General features: G+C 50.9%; 7 protein-coding genes across 7 annotated transcripts; 5 read left to right on the forward strand and 2 right to left on the reverse strand.

Annotated features, from left to right (window-relative positions):
* Positions 1-321: 321 nt before the first annotated feature.
* On the forward strand, positions 322-2079 carry N7458_006824 (coatomer subunit delta; the record flags this gene model as incomplete). The annotated part of the gene is made up of 4 exons (XM_056910206.1): positions 322-324; positions 401-844; positions 900-1096; positions 1173-2079. 4 exons carry the CDS (start codon positions 322-324, stop codon positions 2077-2079), a joined length of 1551 nt encoding a protein of 516 aa, XP_056765910.1.
* Positions 2080-3565: 1486 nt separating this feature from the next.
* N7458_006825 (CeGAL family transcription factor) lies at positions 3566-6520 on the forward strand (the record flags this gene model as incomplete). Its single annotated transcript, XM_056910207.1, has 5 exons — positions 3566-3655; positions 3712-3968; positions 4035-4146; positions 4199-4968; positions 5032-6520. 5 exons carry the CDS (start codon positions 3566-3568, stop codon positions 6518-6520), a joined length of 2718 nt encoding a protein of 905 aa, XP_056765911.1.
* Positions 6521-7139: 619 nt separating this feature from the next.
* N7458_006826 (uncharacterized protein) lies at positions 7140-8760 on the reverse strand (the record flags this gene model as incomplete). Its single annotated transcript, XM_056910208.1, has 2 exons — positions 7140-7846; positions 7920-8760. The coding sequence occupies 2 exons, from the start codon at positions 8758-8760 to the stop codon at positions 7140-7142; spliced, it is 1548 nt and encodes a 515-aa protein (XP_056765912.1).
* A 1083-nt stretch (positions 8761-9843) lies between these two features.
* Positions 9844-11073, reverse strand: N7458_006827 (uncharacterized protein; the record flags this gene model as incomplete). Its single annotated transcript, XM_056910209.1, has 1 exon — positions 9844-11073. One exon carries the CDS (start codon positions 11071-11073, stop codon positions 9844-9846), a length of 1230 nt encoding a protein of 409 aa, XP_056765913.1.
* A 2455-nt stretch (positions 11074-13528) lies between these two features.
* Positions 13529-14782, forward strand: N7458_006828 (fatty acid alpha-hydroxylase; the record flags this gene model as incomplete). Its single annotated transcript, XM_056910210.1, has 4 exons — positions 13529-14050; positions 14146-14249; positions 14311-14559; positions 14629-14782. 4 exons carry the CDS (start codon positions 13529-13531, stop codon positions 14780-14782), a joined length of 1029 nt encoding a protein of 342 aa, XP_056765914.1.
* A 711-nt stretch (positions 14783-15493) lies between these two features.
* N7458_006829 (putative RNA splicing factor (Pad-1)) lies at positions 15494-17395 on the forward strand (the record flags this gene model as incomplete). Its single annotated transcript, XM_056910211.1, has 4 exons — positions 15494-16134; positions 16198-16506; positions 16581-17060; positions 17137-17395. 4 exons carry the CDS (start codon positions 15494-15496, stop codon positions 17393-17395), a joined length of 1689 nt encoding a protein of 562 aa, XP_056765915.1.
* Positions 17396-17978: 583 nt separating this feature from the next.
* On the forward strand, positions 17979-19867 carry ptcA (type 2C protein phosphatase PTC6; the record flags this gene model as incomplete). The annotated part of the gene is made up of 2 exons (XM_056910212.1): positions 17979-18117; positions 18228-19867. 2 exons carry the CDS (start codon positions 17979-17981, stop codon positions 19865-19867), a joined length of 1779 nt encoding a protein of 592 aa, XP_056765916.1.
* Positions 19868-20208: the final 341 nt, after the last annotated feature.

Below are 20208 nucleotides of genomic sequence, written 5' to 3' on the forward strand. Positions count from 1 at the left end.
GGATCGGCTCGGCTCACGAATCGAAAAGTTGTAAGGAAGAAAGAGGTCTCCTACGCGATGAAAAGCGCAATGAGGAAAGGAGATGAGGTGAGGAAAGGAAAAAAGCCGAGTTGGGTTGAAGACTAAGCGAAGGGGGGGGGTGGACGTGCACGGGCCAAGGCCGAAGAGAACAGAGTAGCGGCCCGCGGGCGACTTGTCCATCAACACCACAGGGGGCTCTCTCAAGCTGTCGATTCTCCAGAGACTACCCACTACTCGCGATACAGCGAATCTTTCTATCTCTTTTCACATTCTCAGGTCTCTACTTGTCCCTTGATCGCCATGGTATGAATTCTTCGGTCTCCGTGTTTGTTGTCGGTTGTGACAGCCTGGAGCTAACCATCTGTCCCACATCCTCCAGGTCGTCCTCGCGGCATCCATTTGCACTCGCGGAGGGAAAGCGGTCCTCTCGCGCCAATTCCGCGAGATCCCCCGGTCGCGAATCGAAGCTTTGCTCGCCTCTTTCCCCAAGCTTGCGGATTCGCAAACCCAGCACACCACCGTGGAGCAGGACAACGTGCGATTCGTATACCAGCCATTGGATGAGCTGTACATTGTTCTGATCACCAACCGCCAATCAAATATTCTCCAAGACATCGACAGTCTGCATCTCTTCGCCCAAGTCACCACAAGTATTTGCAAGAGCCTGGATGAGCGAGAGATTCTCCGCAATGCCTTCGAGCTGCTGAGCGCATACGACGAGTTAGTGACGTTGGGTTACCGGGAGAACCTTTCTCTTTCTCAGATCAAGACCTTCCTGGAGATGGAGAGTCATGAGGAGCGCATCCAGGAGATCATTGAGAGGGTATGTTTAGACTTCCGGACTGGGGGGTTCTATAGCAAGCTTACATTATCGACAGAACAAAGAGCTGGAGGCCAGCGAGGAGCGCAAGCGCAAGGCCAAGCAATTGGAGATGCAGCGCAAGGAGGCTGCTCGCACAGGCCGTGGTGTAGCCCCCCGAACGCCATCCTACCCCGTCTATACACCCCCGTCGCGCCCGTCGGTGCCTGATACCTACGACTCCTATGAGGCGGAGAAGAAGAAGTCCTTTGCCAAGTATGTTCACCGTTCTAGACGATGGAAGGTTGAGACGATGAATCTACGGGTATCTAACAGTGTGGTTCATGTCTAGGCCCCTGCCCACTCGCGGCAAGGGTATGCAGCTCGGTAAGAAGTCCAAGGCTACCGATATCTACGAGAAGGTCCGCGGCGACCTTGGCCCCGAGATCGAAGAGTCCAGCCCACTGGTCACTCCTCAAGCTTCTACTCTTGTGCAAGAGCCTGCCTCTGCTCGAGAGTCGCTTACAGCAGACCGCGAGCCCATCCATGTCACAGTCGCCGAGACAATTTCTGCGACGCTCACCCGGGAAGGTGCCCTGAAGTCATTCGAGGTTAAGGGTGACCTTCAACTCCGTATAACTGACCCGGCATTCACCAAGCTCCGCCTTGATCTCAGGGCGAACCCTACCCAGGGTGCTCAATTCCGCACCCACCCCAATGTCGATAAAGCCCTCTTCACAAGCACCTCTGCAATTCAGCTCAAGGACACCTCCAAGCGCTTCCCCGCTAATAATGCAATTGGTGTCCTGCGGTGGCGTGTGGCAAGCTCGGCTGACAATGCCGAGATCCTGCCCATTACTTTCACTGTGTGGGTGAACAAGGGCTCTGACTCGACAACCGTCACCGTGGAGTATGAGCTCACCGGTACGGACAGCCTGCGCGATGTTGTTGTGACTATTCCCTATGGCGAATCAGAGCCGGCGGTAGCCAGCTTCGATGCAGTTTATGAAGTCTCAGGGGACAGCCTGGACTGGAACCTGGGTGCCGTGGACGAGTCAAACCCATCTGGTAGCTTCGAATTCGAGTCCACCGGTGACGGTGATGAGAATGAGTTCTTCCCGATGAGCGTCCGATTCACAAAGACCCAGCCATTTGTTGACGTGGATGTTCTTGACGTCTCCTTGCTGGAGATGGAGGGCGAGAGTGCTGGATTTTCCAAGGATATTCGCAGTGTTGCAGACAACTTTTGGATCGAGTGATCTGGTGTTGGGATTGTATAGAGTTTTCTTCTTCTTCTTCTAATGATGCTCGGATTGAGGCCTGCTTTTCTGGCAAATTTTTTTCCCTTTCTTTTTTAAAAATCCTGTTATCAGCCCCTGACCCGATTGCCCTCCTACAAAGACCTTCAAGGTACCTCCTCCTGAGGTCGTTTCTTAACCTTGACAACCCAAAATTGACACAATATCTAGAATTAAGCAAACCTTGGAACTCTGCTCTCACATCAGGTAGACTGTCAGGATGCGCGACTACCTCCAGGTGGTTTACCCCATGTCTTAGATACAAAGTTGTCTGATCAATATTGTGATGATGAGCGCAATCATGCCTTGGTAATGCACGACGTCAGGATTATGGATGATAGGCCTACGCTGCAGATAATGCACGAGCAATATGAGGAGTCCTTCTGAATAGGGATAGCCCTTACCGTTATCCGACACAGCTACCGTCAAGCTTTCGGTACCTTGGTGACTTTCCATGGGCCGTTAGTCTGCTCCTCTTCTAGATCGAATCATCTCAGCTCGATTCACATTTGAACCAGGGACAATAGCTAAACAAGTGCCACATTTTTGAAACGTCAGATTGACTCTACTTGTGAAGTCTAGACCATCGTAGCCCTTCTCAGCTAGCAAAGCAGCAAGCTGCGCATATCGAGCTGTTGCTCTATACTTACGAATTTTCCAGGACTTGACCTTGGAAGTAATGGATCTTCTATCAAAAAAAGCTGTAGCAGGCCCATGTCTCGCCTTTTGTAAATCTCGTGCTTTTGCTAATCGTCCTATCTACAATGGCAACGAGCACTGCCTCTTCAGGAAGCGTCGGAGCCCAGAGCCTCTCGGTTCCAACAACCGACAAACGGAAGACAAAACAATGGGTCTTCTGGGGCCCTTAACCAACGGTTTAGCCAATGTGCAGGGCCGTCAGCTCAAATCTGATGCAACAGGACCGTCGTCGCCAGTTGATGGCAAACGTGATGATCCATCAGCCATACAAATCGTGCAAATTCACCCAGAAAAGATCTCAAAATCGCCTCAGCCAACATTGCAATGCGATGAGGCAAATCCAAACCAGGTAGGTATTTTGTCTTATGTTCTTCTTGTTGCCACTATGTGAGCTTACCGCTACTGCTGTGTCGACATCGTCATGACCGTCATGACTAAGTATCTAGTAGACGAGCTTTAGACTCTCGCGGGTACCCGGACCCAGAGAACACATTATAGTTACTGATATCTGGCACGCAAGGGTCCATTTGGCTTTTAGGTTGAGCCTACCAATGGTTTTATAACTCAATTGATGCCCCCTCATCTTGTGTTTCCATAAGCGTCTGATCGTCCCTACTTCAGACCTTGTTCAACCTCCCACAAACCTTCAAGGTAAAATACATATACTAGAAACTGGCAATATGAGAGGTTGCTGACAGAATGACTCTACTGTAGGAATACTTAGTCTATATTTTCCACCAGTTTCACTATGAGCATTCCTTTCCCGTCATGGAACGAACAACAGAGTCTATTCATGCTATCAAGTGTTGATTCTGAGACATGCAATCAGCTAAGCTTGGTATGCTCGCACGTCTGGAGAAACATCATCATAACCCAGACTAATATCACTCATAGGACAACCCGCTACCCGCTCTTCAGAGGCCCGAGTCAGAGGCCAGCACCAAAAAGATGGCAATTCCACGACTCGCCGAAGGAGCAGAGTCAGCCTTCACCTCACCTGGTAGATTTCACCGTCGGCATGTACGTCGAGCATGCGAAAGTTGTCGACAGAGAAAGACCAAATGCACTGGCGACAAGTCCGGGTGTCGCAACTGTCGCGAGGCTGGCATCATTTGCTGCTATACCGATGGTAAAAGAGAGAAATCGAAACGGTCAGTGAAGATGTCGTTTGTTTCGTGATTTCAGGAATTGAAAGTTGTTAATCCTATCACTTGCAGGCAGCTGGCCAGTCTGTCATCCAAAGTGCAGGCCTACGAAGATATCATCAGAAAACTGAGCAATCGCTTCGGGGTCTCTGATGAGCAGCTTGTTAACATTGCCTTGGTAGCGGTAAGGAGTACGATCCGTCTCCATTGTCCAAGCCATGTCTGAGATAGTATAGGAATCCGCTCCTGATCTGGCGCTAAATGCCGATGCCAGCCTGGTCACTACGGGCGAGAGAAACCAGGGCTCAGGCTCGGAACCACCACCAGATCGATCTTCATCGCCCAGTGCATTTGACGGCGTTGTTCATACAGAAGAAGACTTCAACAGAGACGAGACCGCCCGGGCAACTGGTTTCATTGGTAGAAGCTCGGAAATTTCCTGGCTTCAGAAGCTAAGTAAAGAGATCAACAACGAGTGCGAGGATTGGTCCTCGACCAAGTCCAACGAGGACGATGGTAACGGTTTACCCTCTCCAACATTGACGCCCCTACCCGAAAAGCCTAGTGATCCATTAGTGGCTTCTTCTAATTACTACATCGACGATTTAGATGCTCCAAAGAAAGAGCAGGTTGATGCATTTGGAGTACCTTCGCGGGACACGGCAACTAAACTGCTCAATGCCTATCTGACCTCGGTGCATCCGTCCTTCCCAATCATTGGCATCTCCACCTTCATTTCGCAGTTCCAAGTCTTCTTCAGCCAGCCATCTCTCAAGCCAGGGAACAAGTGGCTGGCCATTCTCAATTTGATTTTCGCCATTGCATCGAAGTATGGACAGTTGACCGATGCAGAGTGGAAAGATGGCGAAGATGAGCATCAAATGTATTTTTCCCGGGCAAGAAGTCTCAGCCTGGAATATCAGCTTCTACATCATCCTGATTTACAGCAACTTCAGGTTGAGGGACTTGCTTGCTTCTACTTGATTGCATCTGGCCATATCAATCGGTATGTCGTTGAGCTAACTCTATCCGTGGGAGGATACTAACATTTCTATTTTCCTTGATGCAGAGCCTGGAAGTTGTCTGGCAGTGCTGTCAGAGGGGCATTAGGCCTCGGTCTTCATCTCCAAAACGTGGGTGTATGCACATCTGATACCTCGAAGGAAATTCGATATCGCGTCTGGTGGTCACTCTACAATATCGAGCACCTCCTCGGTGTCATGACGGGGCGTCCGTCCTGCATCATCGACAGCTCTTGCACTACACCTCTTCCAGTCCCATTCGATGAAAGTGACTTTCAAAAAGAAGAAGTTGCCCAGCTCATCAGTGTTGCTGGACGAGGTACATCGAGTCCCTTGGATCGCATGTCATTCAGCAGCAGCGCGGCCAACCTGGATTCTACCGCAGACTCAGACACAAACGACACCCCAGCTGAAAGCGATACAAAGAGGAGCCGGGCTGAGTACCTGAGGAGTCTCCCACCGTGCATGTCACTCTACTTCTTGCAGATGACTTCACTGACCACCATCGCCAAGCGAATGACGACCAAGCTCTACAGTCCAGAGGCACTGCAGTCTCCATGGGCGAGCATCGAATTCACGATCCAGAGTCTCATGCTTGGAATTGATTCATGGTTCATGAATCTTCCCTCGGCATACGACTTTACTTCCACACAGACTTCTCAATGCCCCGTTGGACAGCGAATGGGGCTTGCGTTTTTGTTTTACAGTACCAAAATTGGAATCACCCGCCCGTGTCTCCGTCGCCTTGACACGTCTCCTCCAGAGGATGACAAGACGCATGAATTCTGTAGCAAGACCGCTGCCGAGTGCGTTGAGTCTGCATGCCATATGCTGACATTGTTTCCGGACACTCCAGATGCTGCTATGTTGCATAGGATCTCTCCTTGGTGGTGCACACTGCACTATCTAATGCAAGCAACTACTGTGCTTCTACTGGAACTTGCATTCCACTCCCAACATGTTCCAGAGAAAGGAAACATGGTTCTCAAAGCCGCCAAGAAGGCAATCGACTGGCTCTCCGCATTATCCAAGACAAACATGGCGTCCGAGAGAGCTTGGAAACTATGCGATGGATTCTTGCGCCGTCTCGCACCCCACATCGGAATTGATATCAACGAGCTGTCTGATAATGAAGGTTCGTCGAGTAACTTTCTCTTCGATGCCCCAGACGCTCTCCATTCCACTGAAACTGGAGATGATCAAATTATCGACAATCTCTCGTTCGATCGATCGTCGAGCTTGCCTGCAGTTCCCGAAACTACGGCGGATTCCCTTGCTGCTGAGATGGACTCCATTGCTTGTTCGCCGACGAAGCAACCCATGAGCCCTCTCGATATGTCGGTGCCTTACAATATCGAAGCACCTGATCTACTGGACACATTGACCAAGCCGGAAACCTCTCTCTCGGGCCAACTACCCTACGACGAGTTGTTCCCCTATGATCCAGCGACTGGTCAGATTACTGGGTCATTCTTCCCGTCCGGGCCAAATATAGATCTTGATATGGGGTATTTCTGGGGCGATGCTGTGTGTTGACTGAGAATTCCGGATAGTTGAGCAGGAAGAGGGACGCTGCTACTACCCCTCGATCGAATGGAAAGGTATAGAAGGGGGATCTCAGACTGTCACATCGAACTTGTGCTTCTTCTTTCTGTTTGGTGTTAACATTGAAGTCACACATGAAAGTGTATCTAATAGACTCAGAACAGACGGGCAAAAGTTCTTGTTTTCTCTGACAACTCTTAATGTGCTACTATTCTCCATGTTCATTCGTTATTCAGAATCATCATTCATCTCAAACCCTTGAAATGGGCATACCAATGTACACAAGTTTCGATGCTCTACACTGCTTCTATCGTACAGGTCATGTCGGTTGCACCCGCTCGGTCGTTGTTTCAGGCGGCCCCAATCTTTATTCCCAGTCCCAGGGAAAGGAAACCACGTCACTTCTGCATGAACCAACGATCCAGAACTAAACCTTGGACAGATCAAGGAGTCTAGACCGGTCTGTGCTCAATTGGTCCATTCATCTCCGCAGGTCCATCATCATAGGCGAGTCACACTTCCTCGGAAACAGACAACAGGGCAAGCTTGGCCAGAAGACGGGAAGATGTAATAACGACGTGCTCAATAATCACCAGACAGAGCTATGTGATCAGAACGTGTCTGGCTCCCACTTCCGCTTCTTGGTGGTGAACAATGCCCGTGCAAGATCATCCCGATTGAGTTCCCCGGAGCTTCGAGAACCATCCCTGCTGTTGGCAGCGACGTAAGTTATCTTATTGAGTACGATATGCACTTCCCCAGCAAATGCAGCTTCGCACTTCCACTGTAACCGTTGACGAGTCTCCGAGCGATCCCAGAAAGATGGCACCACACCGAGCATACCACGCCCGTCCATCACAAACTTCTCAATACCATCTAGTATCGGAAGTAAGCGACGCTTCACACCACACGCCTGATGATTGAGATCAATCTGATAGTCAGGGTGTTTCTTAAGTGAGACAATGAGTGCTGAAATGTCAGGTCCCACTGAAGGCTGTTCTTTGCCATCATGCTTATCCTCAGCGCCAGGCGGACTAAACTCAGGATCTATCAGAGTAGACCCTATGAAGATGGACTTGGCCCGCAACGCGAAGAAACGGGTCATCTGACCAAGGTGGAACAGATCGCATTGGCTGGCATTGCCAAGTCCAGCCCGGCACTGGAAAACACGATACTGTGGTGCGGTGTGATGTGGCAGGGCCCCGGAAGTGGTAGGTGCGGGCTCATCGTTCTCCAGTGCGCCGTATTTACGCAGGAAATGTGCTTGCAAGTCGGTGATCGTATTCAGGACACACTGTCGTCGGTGATAGAGCTCCTCTATGAAGGATCGGTTAGCCGGATTCTTTCTTGTCATCTGGTAAGTTCACAGTACAACATAGCTGTGCCATACCTTCTACTCCATTCGCCAAGTGTTGCCAACGGAGATATGGACTCTCTGGCATCTCTGGTGAGTGAAACCAGCGCCTGGAACCGGCTACAACTAGTGTGTGTGTCATAATCTGGGCGATGTCCTCTTGACCCAGGAAATTCGCAACAAAACATGCTTGCCGGATTCGATCTTCACTCATGTTCAAGCTCTTTTCGCTGAATCTGTGAAGGCGTGATTTGCCCAGCGAGCCCGGAGTATAACACAGACGAGCGGAGGTCTTGCTGACAGTGTAATTCAAACGATTGAGGGTATGCGCAACATGCCGCGAGGAATTGTAGTAGTCGGCAAACTCAACTAACCTAGCAATTAGAGACAGAGGCTGAGCTTTCAGGTTGAAGGAAAACACAGTTTCCAGACCTTCCTCCTCGTCATCGGATGCCAGCGACTCAGAGCAGAGGATCTGCAAGAACAGTTCCAAGGCCTCAACCCCATACAATTCGGTATGTTGTGTTGCTGGGAGCGTCAGGATGGGGAGAGAGTTCGAGCCCGAGGTTTCAGCTAGCTGCTGTGCAAGCAATTGTCCCTCAATAAAAGTCTTGGTAGGATCCAAGACTACTTGGAAATACGGACTGTTCTTCTTGAGCATCTGACTGTCGACTTTCCAGTAGTAGCTTTCTCCCGAAAATGGCTTTGTGTACTTGAGGATCACATCTCCGCTTGGCGAAGCGATGATTGGTGAGCTCAGGCTACTAGTGTCACTAGGACGAGATTCCTTTGGCCTGAGAAGAGATGTGTTTGGTTTCTCAGGCAGGTTCAGAGTGGAGGCTTCATTGAGGGCAGTTAGGGTCTTATGGGAAGGCATGGAAGGCGTTAGTGGCAAGGCAGGGTGCGATCCCAATGCCATTGCCAATCTCAACGCTGGGCGTTCTTGGAGTTTGTTAGAGGATAGATGATTGACTGTTCACCGTTCGGGTACATACAGGTCTGGATGTACAAGCGCGTAGAGATATGTGTGAACGCATCCAGTCACTTCTGGATCTGAACTTGGCTTCTCAGGCCGGTTCTTATGTCGATATGCACTGGATATGTTTGATCGTGGGGAGATCTGAGGGGCGTTGTGCCAAGAGTACGAAGTAGAGAGGCGAGTAGCTCTTGGGAATATTGTGAAGGAGGGTTATGGTATGGGAAAGAGTGGAAATGTGGTCAAGCGAAAGTTCGAAAGAGAACATTTCTTCACTTTCGAGCTGGCAATGTGGCTGGACCCTGAATTCTATTCCAATTGACTCCCATCGGCGTTGGGATCGGACGTGTACTGCGGGCAGAATGGCGGGGAGGGCGAAGGGCGGTATACTTTCAAGCTGACCGCCCTCGGGGTACTCCGAAAAGATTGTGACTAATCACGCCACATGGACAGGCAGGTGGCGCTTCTTGGCTGACAGATCAAAGCACATGATCTAGTCACGAGATACGGAGTGGGAATTCCGCTTTGGTAGATGTAGATCATTATAAAACTTCAATTAAATGAGAACAGACAGTTCTGGTCTTCTATGAACAGTGTCTCGTACATAGGTATCAGCACAAACACAGAGAGAGATGTGTATGCCAGTGAGAGTGAGCCAGAGGAGGTGTTCGGGTGGGGGGAGGGGAGGAAGAGGAGGAGGAAGACCTAAATAGGCCAGACCGCACAAAGCTCCTAGATTCGAGAGATCTGATAGATGTTAGATCTCGGCGTAAGTTAGGCAGATTGATGAATGCTTCCAAGAAGAGACAGGAGCACGAATATGTGGCTTTTGTTCGAACATCAACTAGGATGAGGGGAATGTATCTTAAATGCAAAAGACATGAACCTATGCAAATCTAGCACGAAGTTGATGAACATGAATAATCATAATGGTGAAGGGCATAGCGGGTCGTGGAGAAATAGAAAATAGTAGTATAACCTCGATCAGGGGAGGATGACGACAGGGACATGGAAGACGCTGGGGCCAACTGGTATCGACGAATCTTCTTGGTGACCTCCGAGATGCTCCTTGCGGTTGGTTTCTCGCATCTTCAAGGCTTGGTCGACCATGTAATGCAATTTAACAACACTCTCCGGCAGGTCCCCTTCTGGCGAGTCCCCATTCATGCTGCGAATGGGATCTGATTCATAGTTATGGATCAGCTCCGCCGGGACAAGAGAGAACAATGCAAATGATTGCTTATTCTCTAGATATGGTATAGCCTCGAGGATGTCGCGGCCTAGTTGCGGTGTTTCGTGGCTGTCTTGGAAAGCCAGATCGAACAGGTAGTCTCCAGTATAGCTTGTGAAAAATGGCTCGCTGGTGAGAAGGCCAATTACGAAATCATGATTTGCACATGCCGCCATTATTGTGCTCTGTCGGAATTCAGATGTAAATGCGGAATCGATGGCGCTTGGCAAGCAGAGAGTCAGGCCTCGCGATAGCAACGGTGCGGCTGGGACACCCTCGTCCGGCTCAACATGGGGTTGTAGGGTCACCGACTCGGTGACGGAGATGGTTGATGATTTTCGTAGCGCACTTCCAAAAGTCTCCGAACTGAATTCGAGCCAACCATTCGTGCTCGGCGGGAACATTGGCGTATCTATTTCCTCGTCATGTTCCTCGCAACTGGTAGCGGAAATTTCGGTTTCAATAGTTTTCACGGTCGTTGCGACAGCGTCCCGGGCGGCTTTGCGAAGCGTTGGAATCAAAAGGTCCTTCTCCTGTTCATGCAATGGCACGCCAGGTGCCCACGAGGTGGCTAGATTTGCCCACCGCGCTACTTTAGCAGTTCCATGCGTGTATTTCCGCCTGACCAGGTCGGCCAAGGCCTTTCGTGTTTGGAAGTCGGCGCTCCCTCGGCCCATGAAATTGACGGTACAATTCAAGACTCGGCTCCCTTCCCACAAAATGAACCCATGTTTTTTGGCGTAATACGTTAACTGTTCAATGGTGTCGTCGGACCAGTCGTCGATGATGTCTGCTTGGACCTGAAGCACCGCAATGTGAGGGCCAACCTCTGCCGTTAACTTCACGAGGGTTGCGGAGTCTGTGATGGTTTGGGAGACGAGCACGGCCACGGGTTGGCCGTAAGGAAGACCCTTCTTCGCCGAGGTCAAATCCTGGATGTACTCCAAGATTCGGTTGTCGGGAACTCGATCCGTCTCCGACATCGTTGGGCGGCCGTACGTGCGGTGTGCGGAGAGGGACTGCTGGGAAGGATGTGGAAAGGAGGGGAGGAGATCGAGACAGAGCGAGGAGTGTCTTTTAATGAGGGAGCTGGAAGCCCCAGCGGGGCAGCAAGCTCCACTTGGTGGGAGAGCTAGCGCGATGCCTAATCCCTGACAACTTCAAACTGCCAGCAGGAAGAATAGCGTTGTTTTCCCCATTCTGAAGATCACCTTCAGAGCGTTTCTGGACATGGGAGGGGGCGCGCCAGCGTATGGAGAGCAGTGGAATACTGGGCCCGTTATGATGCGTGCACTCATTACCTGGTGGGGCCCCCCAAAGTATGCGATCCGATCGGGGAAAGGGTCGGGGTACTCGGGCTTGTCGGGCGCGCAACGCTCTTCCCCGGCGGCAGGCTGTTCCCCGTTACTGACACGGTGCAGCCCTTGAAGGATTCACACTATCGCCCAGCGTCGATCCAATGGCACTGGAGGGAGGATCAGAGGCATTTGCCTTGAAGTACATTACTGGATGAAGGGGTCGGTCCCACCGCAGATTCGGTTTATCGTGCGGATCGTCCCGTGGGGCGAGATATGGCAACAGTTATGTGTGATGGATGTCGCAGCATGGTTTAGCCCCAGACTAACGTTGGGCTAACCTTGGACGGTAGCAGGGAAAGACGCCAATGACACCGGCCATTCGGTTGTGTCAATCCTGCGAGGGACTGTTGTAATTTGGCGTTGAGGGGGCGTTGGAGAAGACCTGACAAATTGATGCCCTCTTTTTGGGAGCTCTCGGCACGTGACAGACAGCCGATCTTGAAATTCAGGCATTTCCAGCCAGGAAATAGGCTTGAGTCTCTGAAAACAAGAAATCTTGGCCTTGAACAAGCCCGGAAGACGACCGAAGACTGTGCAATGCATGCGAGAAATGGGCTGACTGCCCTGAACTCTATTGAAGCTCCTAGTGGATGCAGTCTCCGTATACTGAACTTTTCTTCCATTCGTCCTTGCTCGCTCTCCTGCCCATACAGGAAGGTGATTTCTCCCCTTGATAAATAAGTAGTAGTACTTTTGAGACACACAATTGACTTTCCAGGCCGGGTTAGGATGTTTTCGTGTATGAACTAGTATGTGAGGTACGCGCCTGTGCTGGTCAAGATAATCTGATAAAGAGAAAACTGGTCTATACGGTCTCCGACTAAGCTTCCGCTAGCCGCAGTTTTTTTTTATTGAGACTAACCAGCCCTAGTACCGCCAAAAGCCTATCCATTTTAAGGACAATGCCTTCTCATAGTACGCATACATCATGACATACTTACCGTTATGAGGCTACCTATGAGCTGAGACACGATACCTAGGTCCGGATGATTCCAGTTGCAATGTTGAAGAGCACATTCCTCAAGTCTGCATGTTTTGTTTATCCTAGGAGCTAAATGCGTCTGAAGCACGGAGGTCCATAAGGTTTTTTGTAGCCAAGACCTTGGATGATTGCGGAGTCAGGCTCTAGGGCTGTGTGGGTCGAGGAAGGTCATTTTTGCTGTATGCAGGTAAAGTCTCGACCAACTCATTGTGGGAACATTGGAATCACAGGACAGCGACACTATCCGTTTTTCCTGTGCGGCAGGGAAGTATATATCGTGGTCAGTACGGAGTACTAAATTTCTATCACCTAGAATAGACGACTAGTCGACATATTCTGAGGTCAGAACCTACAGTAACGCTAGTGAGCCTCTTTGTTTGACCGTATTCTGACAAACTAGGATTGTTTGAATATTGTTTTCAACGCTCTCAGGCTGTGACAGAAAGCTGATACTCTTGCAGAGGATCCTGCTCAGAGCGTTCGATCGAAGGGAAATTAGTCTATCAAAGGAATCGTAACGAAATTCATGGTAAGTATGATCGGCGTACGTGTTTGAGCATTCAGATCTAAATGAAAGTTTATAGGCGGCCAAGATAAAGTGTAGAAGCGATGAACTGTTGGAAGCTACCTAAGCATAAATCCGATTCCATCACTTTGCTATCTCCTTTGTGATTGGTTGAAACCCAAGCCACAGGGCCTACATTACATACTATAGCCATCAGTTACTATGGGAGAGGGGTGCACAATCATCCTTGATGGTAGCTGAGTACCAGACGATAGGTCTGATGGCCCGATCGTTCCTGCCTAACTGTTACTAAAGAACAGGAAAGACACCGTCTGACTTGACCCGGATTTGTGTTCCTTGGCGGGAGCATAAAATTATTCTGCCGGGGCGGAGACATCGCCCGTCACGCCACACCCTCCCCTGAAATAATAATTTTAGTACCGGAAACTTACGATCAAGATTTGTTGTCGCCTTCTTGCCTGTCGACATTCTCTTTGTCATTTCACCAATCCACCTCCTTTTCGATTGTCGCATCGTACGCTCCGGCCGTTTGACTCAGTTTTTCAACCCCCAACCCCCAAAACTTCGCAACCATGCCAGGACGGGTCCTGCCGACTTTCACACCTGCCGAGGTTGAATCGCATAACAACGCCAAATCGTGCTACATCACTCTTGGTCGCAACGTCTACGATGTCACGGAATTTGTGGAAGACCACCCAGGTGGTGGTGATCTGATTTTGGATTACGCAGGAAGGGATGTCGAGGAAATCATGAAGGACGAAATTTCCCACGAGCACTCCGAAGCCGCCTACGATATCTTGACGGACTACCACATTGGATTTATGTCGTCGGATGCATCCGGAAAGGCACAGACATCTGGAGTTGATACTGAGGAGGCAATTTCTCAGCCCGTCTATGAGAGCACCGGAATGTCCCGGGAAGAGGATCTGTCAATCGATACAGACTATACTCAGGATTACAAGACACACAAGTTCTTGGACCTCAACAAGCCACTGTTCGCGCAGCTTTGGTACAGCAATTTCTCCAAGGAATTTTACTTGGAGCAGATCCACCGTCCTCGGCACTACAAGGGGGAGTCTCCGCCCCGCTCTTTGGTAACTTCCTGGAACCCCTCAGCAAGACTGCCTGGTATGTGGTGCCTATCATTTGGCTGCCACCGGTCTTCTATGGAACCATGATTGGAACGCAGGGTCTGGGAGATTATGCTGTGGCTGCCGCATACTGGATTGGTGGTGTTTGTCTCTGGACGCTGATCGAGTACCTCATGCACCGCTTCCTGTTCCATGTCGACAAGTATGGATCTTACTTCCTCTTATGCCATTCTTACAGCAGTCGCTAATTTCTTCTCTTCTAGCTGGCTTCCTGACAACCGAGTTGGTCTGAGCCTGCACTTCCTCCTCCACGGAATTCACCACTACCTGCCCATGGACCGCTATCGACTTGTCATGCCCCCGACATTGTTTGTGATTCTGGCAGCTCCTTTCTGGAAACTGGCCCATGCCGTCTTCTTCTACGACTGGTTTGCAGCTGTCCAGGTGTTCTGTGGTGGTGTCTTCGGCTACATCTGTTATGATTTGACTCACTATTTCCTCCACCACCGCAAGTGAGTTTTCTATTCGTTCTGTCATTTGTATCGATTTACAAAAGCGATTAAGATGCTAATATTTTATAGCCTCCCTCTGTACTACAAGGAGCTCAAGAAATATCACCTCCAGCACCACTACGCCGACTTCGAGAACGGATTCGGTGTCACCAGCCGATTCTGGGATCGGGTGTTCGGTACGGAGTTGGAGACACCAGCTCCCAAGGGGGTGAAGGCTCAGTAAAATGCCCGTCTGTTCGCCTAAAGCCTCCACAGCGGCTGCTGGCCTTTTGAATTCACGAGTTCATGCTAGATTTTCGCTTCTGGGTATCCCCAAATCGCCCGGGCCTGTACATTTCTGCTCCTTCATAACGGCAATTGTGGCATCCCTGGTCGATTCTTCTCACGACCTATTCCATGCATATGCGGCTTCTCTGGCTCTAGGAGATGAGCGGGAAAGGATGTCTATTCGTTGTACTGTACTACATGCATCACCAACTTATTAGTTTACATGACATAATCATAATGAAGAGGGAATATTCATAAGGAGCATTCCCATGTCCCTGAGTCTGACTTTTTATTGCGTTTTCACCTTTTTACTGTATTTTATCAGTGGTCCATCTACCAAAGGGAAGTCTCTATGAGCAGACACTGCCATGTGGCGAATCGACACCTGAGGCTAGCGAAAATCATGGGGATCACATGACTGGACACCACCTCACTTGGACACTTTTGACTCCCTCGACTAGCCACTCTGCTTATTCCTCCAACCGAATCTCCGATCGCAAAGGAGAAAAATAGCGCACGTCAAGCCATCACTTACCGAGAGAACAAAAGAAAGGGTTCGAAAGTCAAAATCTAAGCTCCCTTTCGCACTCTGACCGAGTCCCAAGTGACTTCCCTGACCCTCGCCCTTATTTGAATTACAAACAGCGAGCAAGACGCACCCTTTGCAATGTCGGGACTCGACGTAGAGGCTCTCCTCGAGTCTACTGCCGCTCCTGCCGAAACTCCTGCTACCAAATCAGAAGAACGCGATGATCGCTCTCCCGCGGACCCCTCCGAACGCCGGGATCGTGATCGTTCCCGGGAAAGACGCCGACGCCGTGACCGTAGCCGCGACCGCCGCCGAGATGTTGATGGCGACGAGGAAATGAAGAGCCCGCGCAGCGAACATGGCAGTGCTAACGGAAGCCATAGAAGCCGGAAGAGAAGCCGGAGTCGGGAGAGTGAACGGCGACGCTCGCGTCGTGATCGTGATGACCACCGCTCCAGTGGTGACTTCTATCGTGGCCCAGGACGTGCCCGCTCGCGCTCACCCTACGATGATCGCCACTACCGTCCCTCCCGACGAGAGCGTGAAGAAGAGAGACGTCCCCGGCGTGATCGCGAAGGTGGCCGTCGTCGCAGCCCTAGCCGTCGTAGTCCCAGCAAATCCCCCGAGCTAAACGAGGATGAGCGGGATAAGCGGACTATCTTTGTCCAGCAACTGGCCGCACGACTGAGGACCAAAGAGCTAATGGCCTTTTTCGAACAAGCCGGCCCTGTGAAAGAAGCTCAGATTGTCAAGGATCGGGTGAGCGGACGATCCAAAGGGTACGTATAATCTTTACACCGCACTGCTCCAAAAGAATATCAGCTAACATACGTTTCTTTCAGTGTCGGTTATGTCGAGTTCAAAAGCGAAGAGTCCGTGCCGGCTGCCATTCAACTTACCGGCCAGAAGCTTCTAGGCATTCCCATCATTGCGCAGCTCACCGAAGCCGAGAAGAACCGCCAAGCTCGTAACCCCGAGGCTAGCTCGGGTCCATCACACTCCGCGCCGTTTCACCGGCTCTATGTGGGTAATGTTCATTTCAGCATTACTGAGAATGATCTCCAGAATGTCTTCGAACCGTTTGGCGAACTCGAGTTTGTCCAATTGCAGAAGGATGAGACTGGCCGAAGCAAAGGTTACGCATTTGTGCAGTACGTCTTCCCCCACACTTTCCTCTTTAATATACCTTCTCTATTATGCAGTGAACTGACTTGTCGACACCTAGGTTCCGGGATCCCAACCAAGCTCGGGAGGCCTTGGAGAAGATGAATGGATTCGATCTCGCTGGTCGGGCTATCCGAGTGGGCCTTGGCAACGATAAGTTCACCCCCGATTCGAACGCGAATCGTCAACAGGGCCCATCTGCAAACCAACCGAATTTCCAGGGCTCCTCATTTTCCGGCCATGGAGGCCGTGGTGTTCAGGCTGGCGGCACTAGCAACTTCGACCGTGCCGGCGGAGGCCGTGAAAACGACAAGGGCACCGGTGCCAGTGCTCTCGATGACACAGACGTTGCGGGTGTGAACTTCAACAATTACAGTAGGGACGCGTTGATGAGGAAGCTTGCACGAACAGATGAACCCGAGCCTTCAGCCGACGAACAACAGAAGATACTTCGACCCAAGACCGAGACCAAGCCTCTGCCTGTCAATGTGAACATGGCCAGTCGCTGTGTCATGCTTCGCAACATGTTCGACTCCAACGAGTAAGTACACCCACTCCCCTCCCCGTTATCGCCAGCATCGATCACCAGAATTTGATAACTGACAATTTCTTCACAGAGAAACCGGCGAAGCTTGGATTAAGGAGCTCGAGGATGACGTCCGGCAAGAGTGCGAGGATAAATATGGCCATGTTGTTCACATCTCGCTAGATCCGAATTCTCAAGGCGACATCTACCTGAAGTTCGACCGCGTCCAAGGTGGCGAGAATGCCATCAAGGGCTTGAATGGACGTTTCTTTGGCGGCAAGCGGATCACCGCTCAACCCGTGGTGGACGCAGTCTACAGCAGTCTGTTCACTCGCACCAAGGCTATTTGATGTCCACTTTGCCAGTCTCACCCATGTCCGTGGGGTTTACTGCATATGATCTCTAACATGGCCCGTTCTTTTCCAGGCAGATCCCTCTTGGCGTCCTTTTTTGTCTTTATAGGCTCCCCGGATGATTCTGCTCCTGGTAGGTGCCGATTTTCCGCCTTGCGTGCTTTTACTCCATTTTCTTGGCCATTGCGACGGTCATACTACTCCAAATGATTTTTGTCTCTAGGAGCCCTCGTTTTCTTCTGAACATTTTAGATAAAGGTCCCGATCGGCGTTACCAATGGACTTATTTTGTTCTTTCTATGTTTGATCCCTTCTGCGGAAGCAAGACTCCGTAGTTCGCTATCCGGCTTCCAGTCGTAGACCGATGTGCCTTGACTGCGTACACATCTCTAGAACCATTCGACCTGGGCATAGGGGTCTTCTAGGCTGCTCCCACCGGAGTAATTCTGTCATGTAATTCCTACTGAAATAAGAGAAAATAAGGTCATCACTAAAAGTCCACTTTGGCTTCAAGCTGGCGAGCCCGCGGAATGGATCTGCCGATGCCGTCACCTTATCTGCCGACGCTCGGGCCAAAGAAATGCGTCCCCCCCACGTCAAGTTGTTCTTACACTCCAATCTCCCTCCACCTCCCTCATCAGCTATCAATGGGCCATTCATGATTGTCCCTTCAGCGAGGCGCGTAACAGGCCGGGCCTGGGCCTTGGCTGGTAGTTACGGTACGTACACCTCCAATTCTACAATCGGTCTCATCTCCGAGTTACTTTGAAGATCCTGGCGGACAACCCCGTACTTTCACTTACTAAACCTTGATGCATCTCTCAAACAGGCTTCACCCGCCCCCGAACGTTACGAAAATATAGCTCTGAAGTCGCGTCGCAGAGCGAACCATCTGCCGTCAAGAAACGCCCCCAGTTTCACGATTACTTCGTTACGCATTTACCGTCGTCCTCACTCCATCCGGACCCTCGAGGACCAACCTCTCCCTTTCACAAACTACCTCGTTCGGCCTCAATACCACATGTCGGCGATACATCGCACTCGCCGACGGCATTCCAGAATCTGGTAGACCGTGACATGACAGTGGTCCGAATCCCGCTTCGCAGCGCCAAGCATCACTTCGGAGCCGTCACTGCTCGCGGCACACGGCCCAGGAACGAAGATACATACCAAGCCGGCGTCATCGATATTCCTGCCTTCGCGAAGCGGCCACCGGCGTCAATTACCATCAATCGATCCAACAGGCGAAACCCCGCACCCTCTTTGCGCGAGTCGCGAGCCGCGGACACGGCCAATGGGGATCCGCAAGTCTTTTATTTCGGAATTTTTGACGGGCATGGCGGATCCGAGTGCAGTACATTCTTGCAGGAATATCTTCACGAATATATTCAGAACTCAGCTGCAGATTTCGAGCTACAATCGAGTCTTCGTACAAACCAACAACGGGTGAGTTGTGGGGAAGCCGCAGCAAGCTCAGCTCCTACCGGTTCCCTTCCGGTGATGCAGGAGGCCAACCGAAAACGCATTGGAGATCTGGAGAAGAACCTCGTCCAGAATTGGCGCCGACTGGTTGGCGGTTATTTCAAGAGATTCAAACCGCCTCAGTTCACCTACTACGGGCCCGACACTTCCACGGATACCGCATCTAAAGGCTATGTCGCCATTGAGGAGGTCATGGAGTATGCTTTCTTGCGTGCCGACTTGGATTTTGTCAAGGCGCAGGCAGCCAAGCGCGATGACGATCTTGCTCAAGCGGAGAAGCCGTTAAACGAGGATGAAATTCTCCACAGTCCTAGCTTGACCCGAACTCCGAAGATCGGTGGCCGGTCGCGATTCAAGGGTGGAAGTACCGGCAGTATTGCCCTGATTTCAACTCCCAGCCCAACGCCTTTTTGGCACCCAGCCGGCCCGTCGAGTTTGCTCGTGGCCCACGTGGGCGACACTCGGGTTTTACTCTGTTCGACTCTGACCGGTCAAGCTATCCCACTCACTTCCAATCACCACCCGTCCTCACCTATAGAGGCAGGACGACTGCGCCGCTACGCCGCCACATTCGTGACCGATTCATTCGGCGAGGAGCGCATGAGCGGACTAGCTAACACCCGCGCATTCGGCGATGTCCAATCCAAGCGCATTGGCGTCTCCGCCGAGCCTGAGCTCTGTCGCGTCGAAATGGCCCCCGCCGAGTTTTCATTCATGGTCATGGTCTCTGATGGTATCAGCGGCACCCTGCAAGACCAGGAGATCGTCGATATTGTCAAAGAAGCTCGAACTCCTGAACAAGGCGCGCGCGATGTGGTCAGCTTTGCTACCGAGGTGACCAGAGAAGGCGATAATGCTACTTGCCTGGTCATTCGACTCGGTGGTTGGGAGCGACGATTGGAAGGTGGCGTGGGTAGTTTGGGAACCAAGGAGTCTCGCGAGTGGCGGCGACAGGATGCCACCGATCCGCGCAGGTCACGGACGTGATGTCTCCTTCCTACATTGCAGAAACGTTGTCTGGTTGTATATATTCTTGATCCTTACCATGGGGTCTCATTGCACATAATTATCGCGCTTGTCTTGCTGGAAGGATAGGCTTGGAGGTGTTCTTTTCCATATTTCCTGGTCTGCTACTTTACAGGAATCTTTGCATTTACATCATCGTCATGTACATCTTTTTCATATTTGTTACTTGAGCATAGTTCTTTCCGTCTTGTACTACTCACGGCATGATCAACACCATACTTCTACCAAAGCGCTTCCACATCCCCTCTCAGTTGAGTTGTCTCTCTAACTTGGTCCAGTAGTATCTCTTGAGTTATTTTTAT

Source organism: Penicillium daleae (assembly GCF_028827525.1).
Source record: "Penicillium daleae strain IBT 16125 chromosome Unknown utg000006l_segment0_segment0, whole genome shotgun sequence".
In the NCBI taxonomy this organism is placed as follows: Eukaryota; Fungi; Ascomycota; class Eurotiomycetes; order Eurotiales; family Aspergillaceae; genus Penicillium; species Penicillium daleae.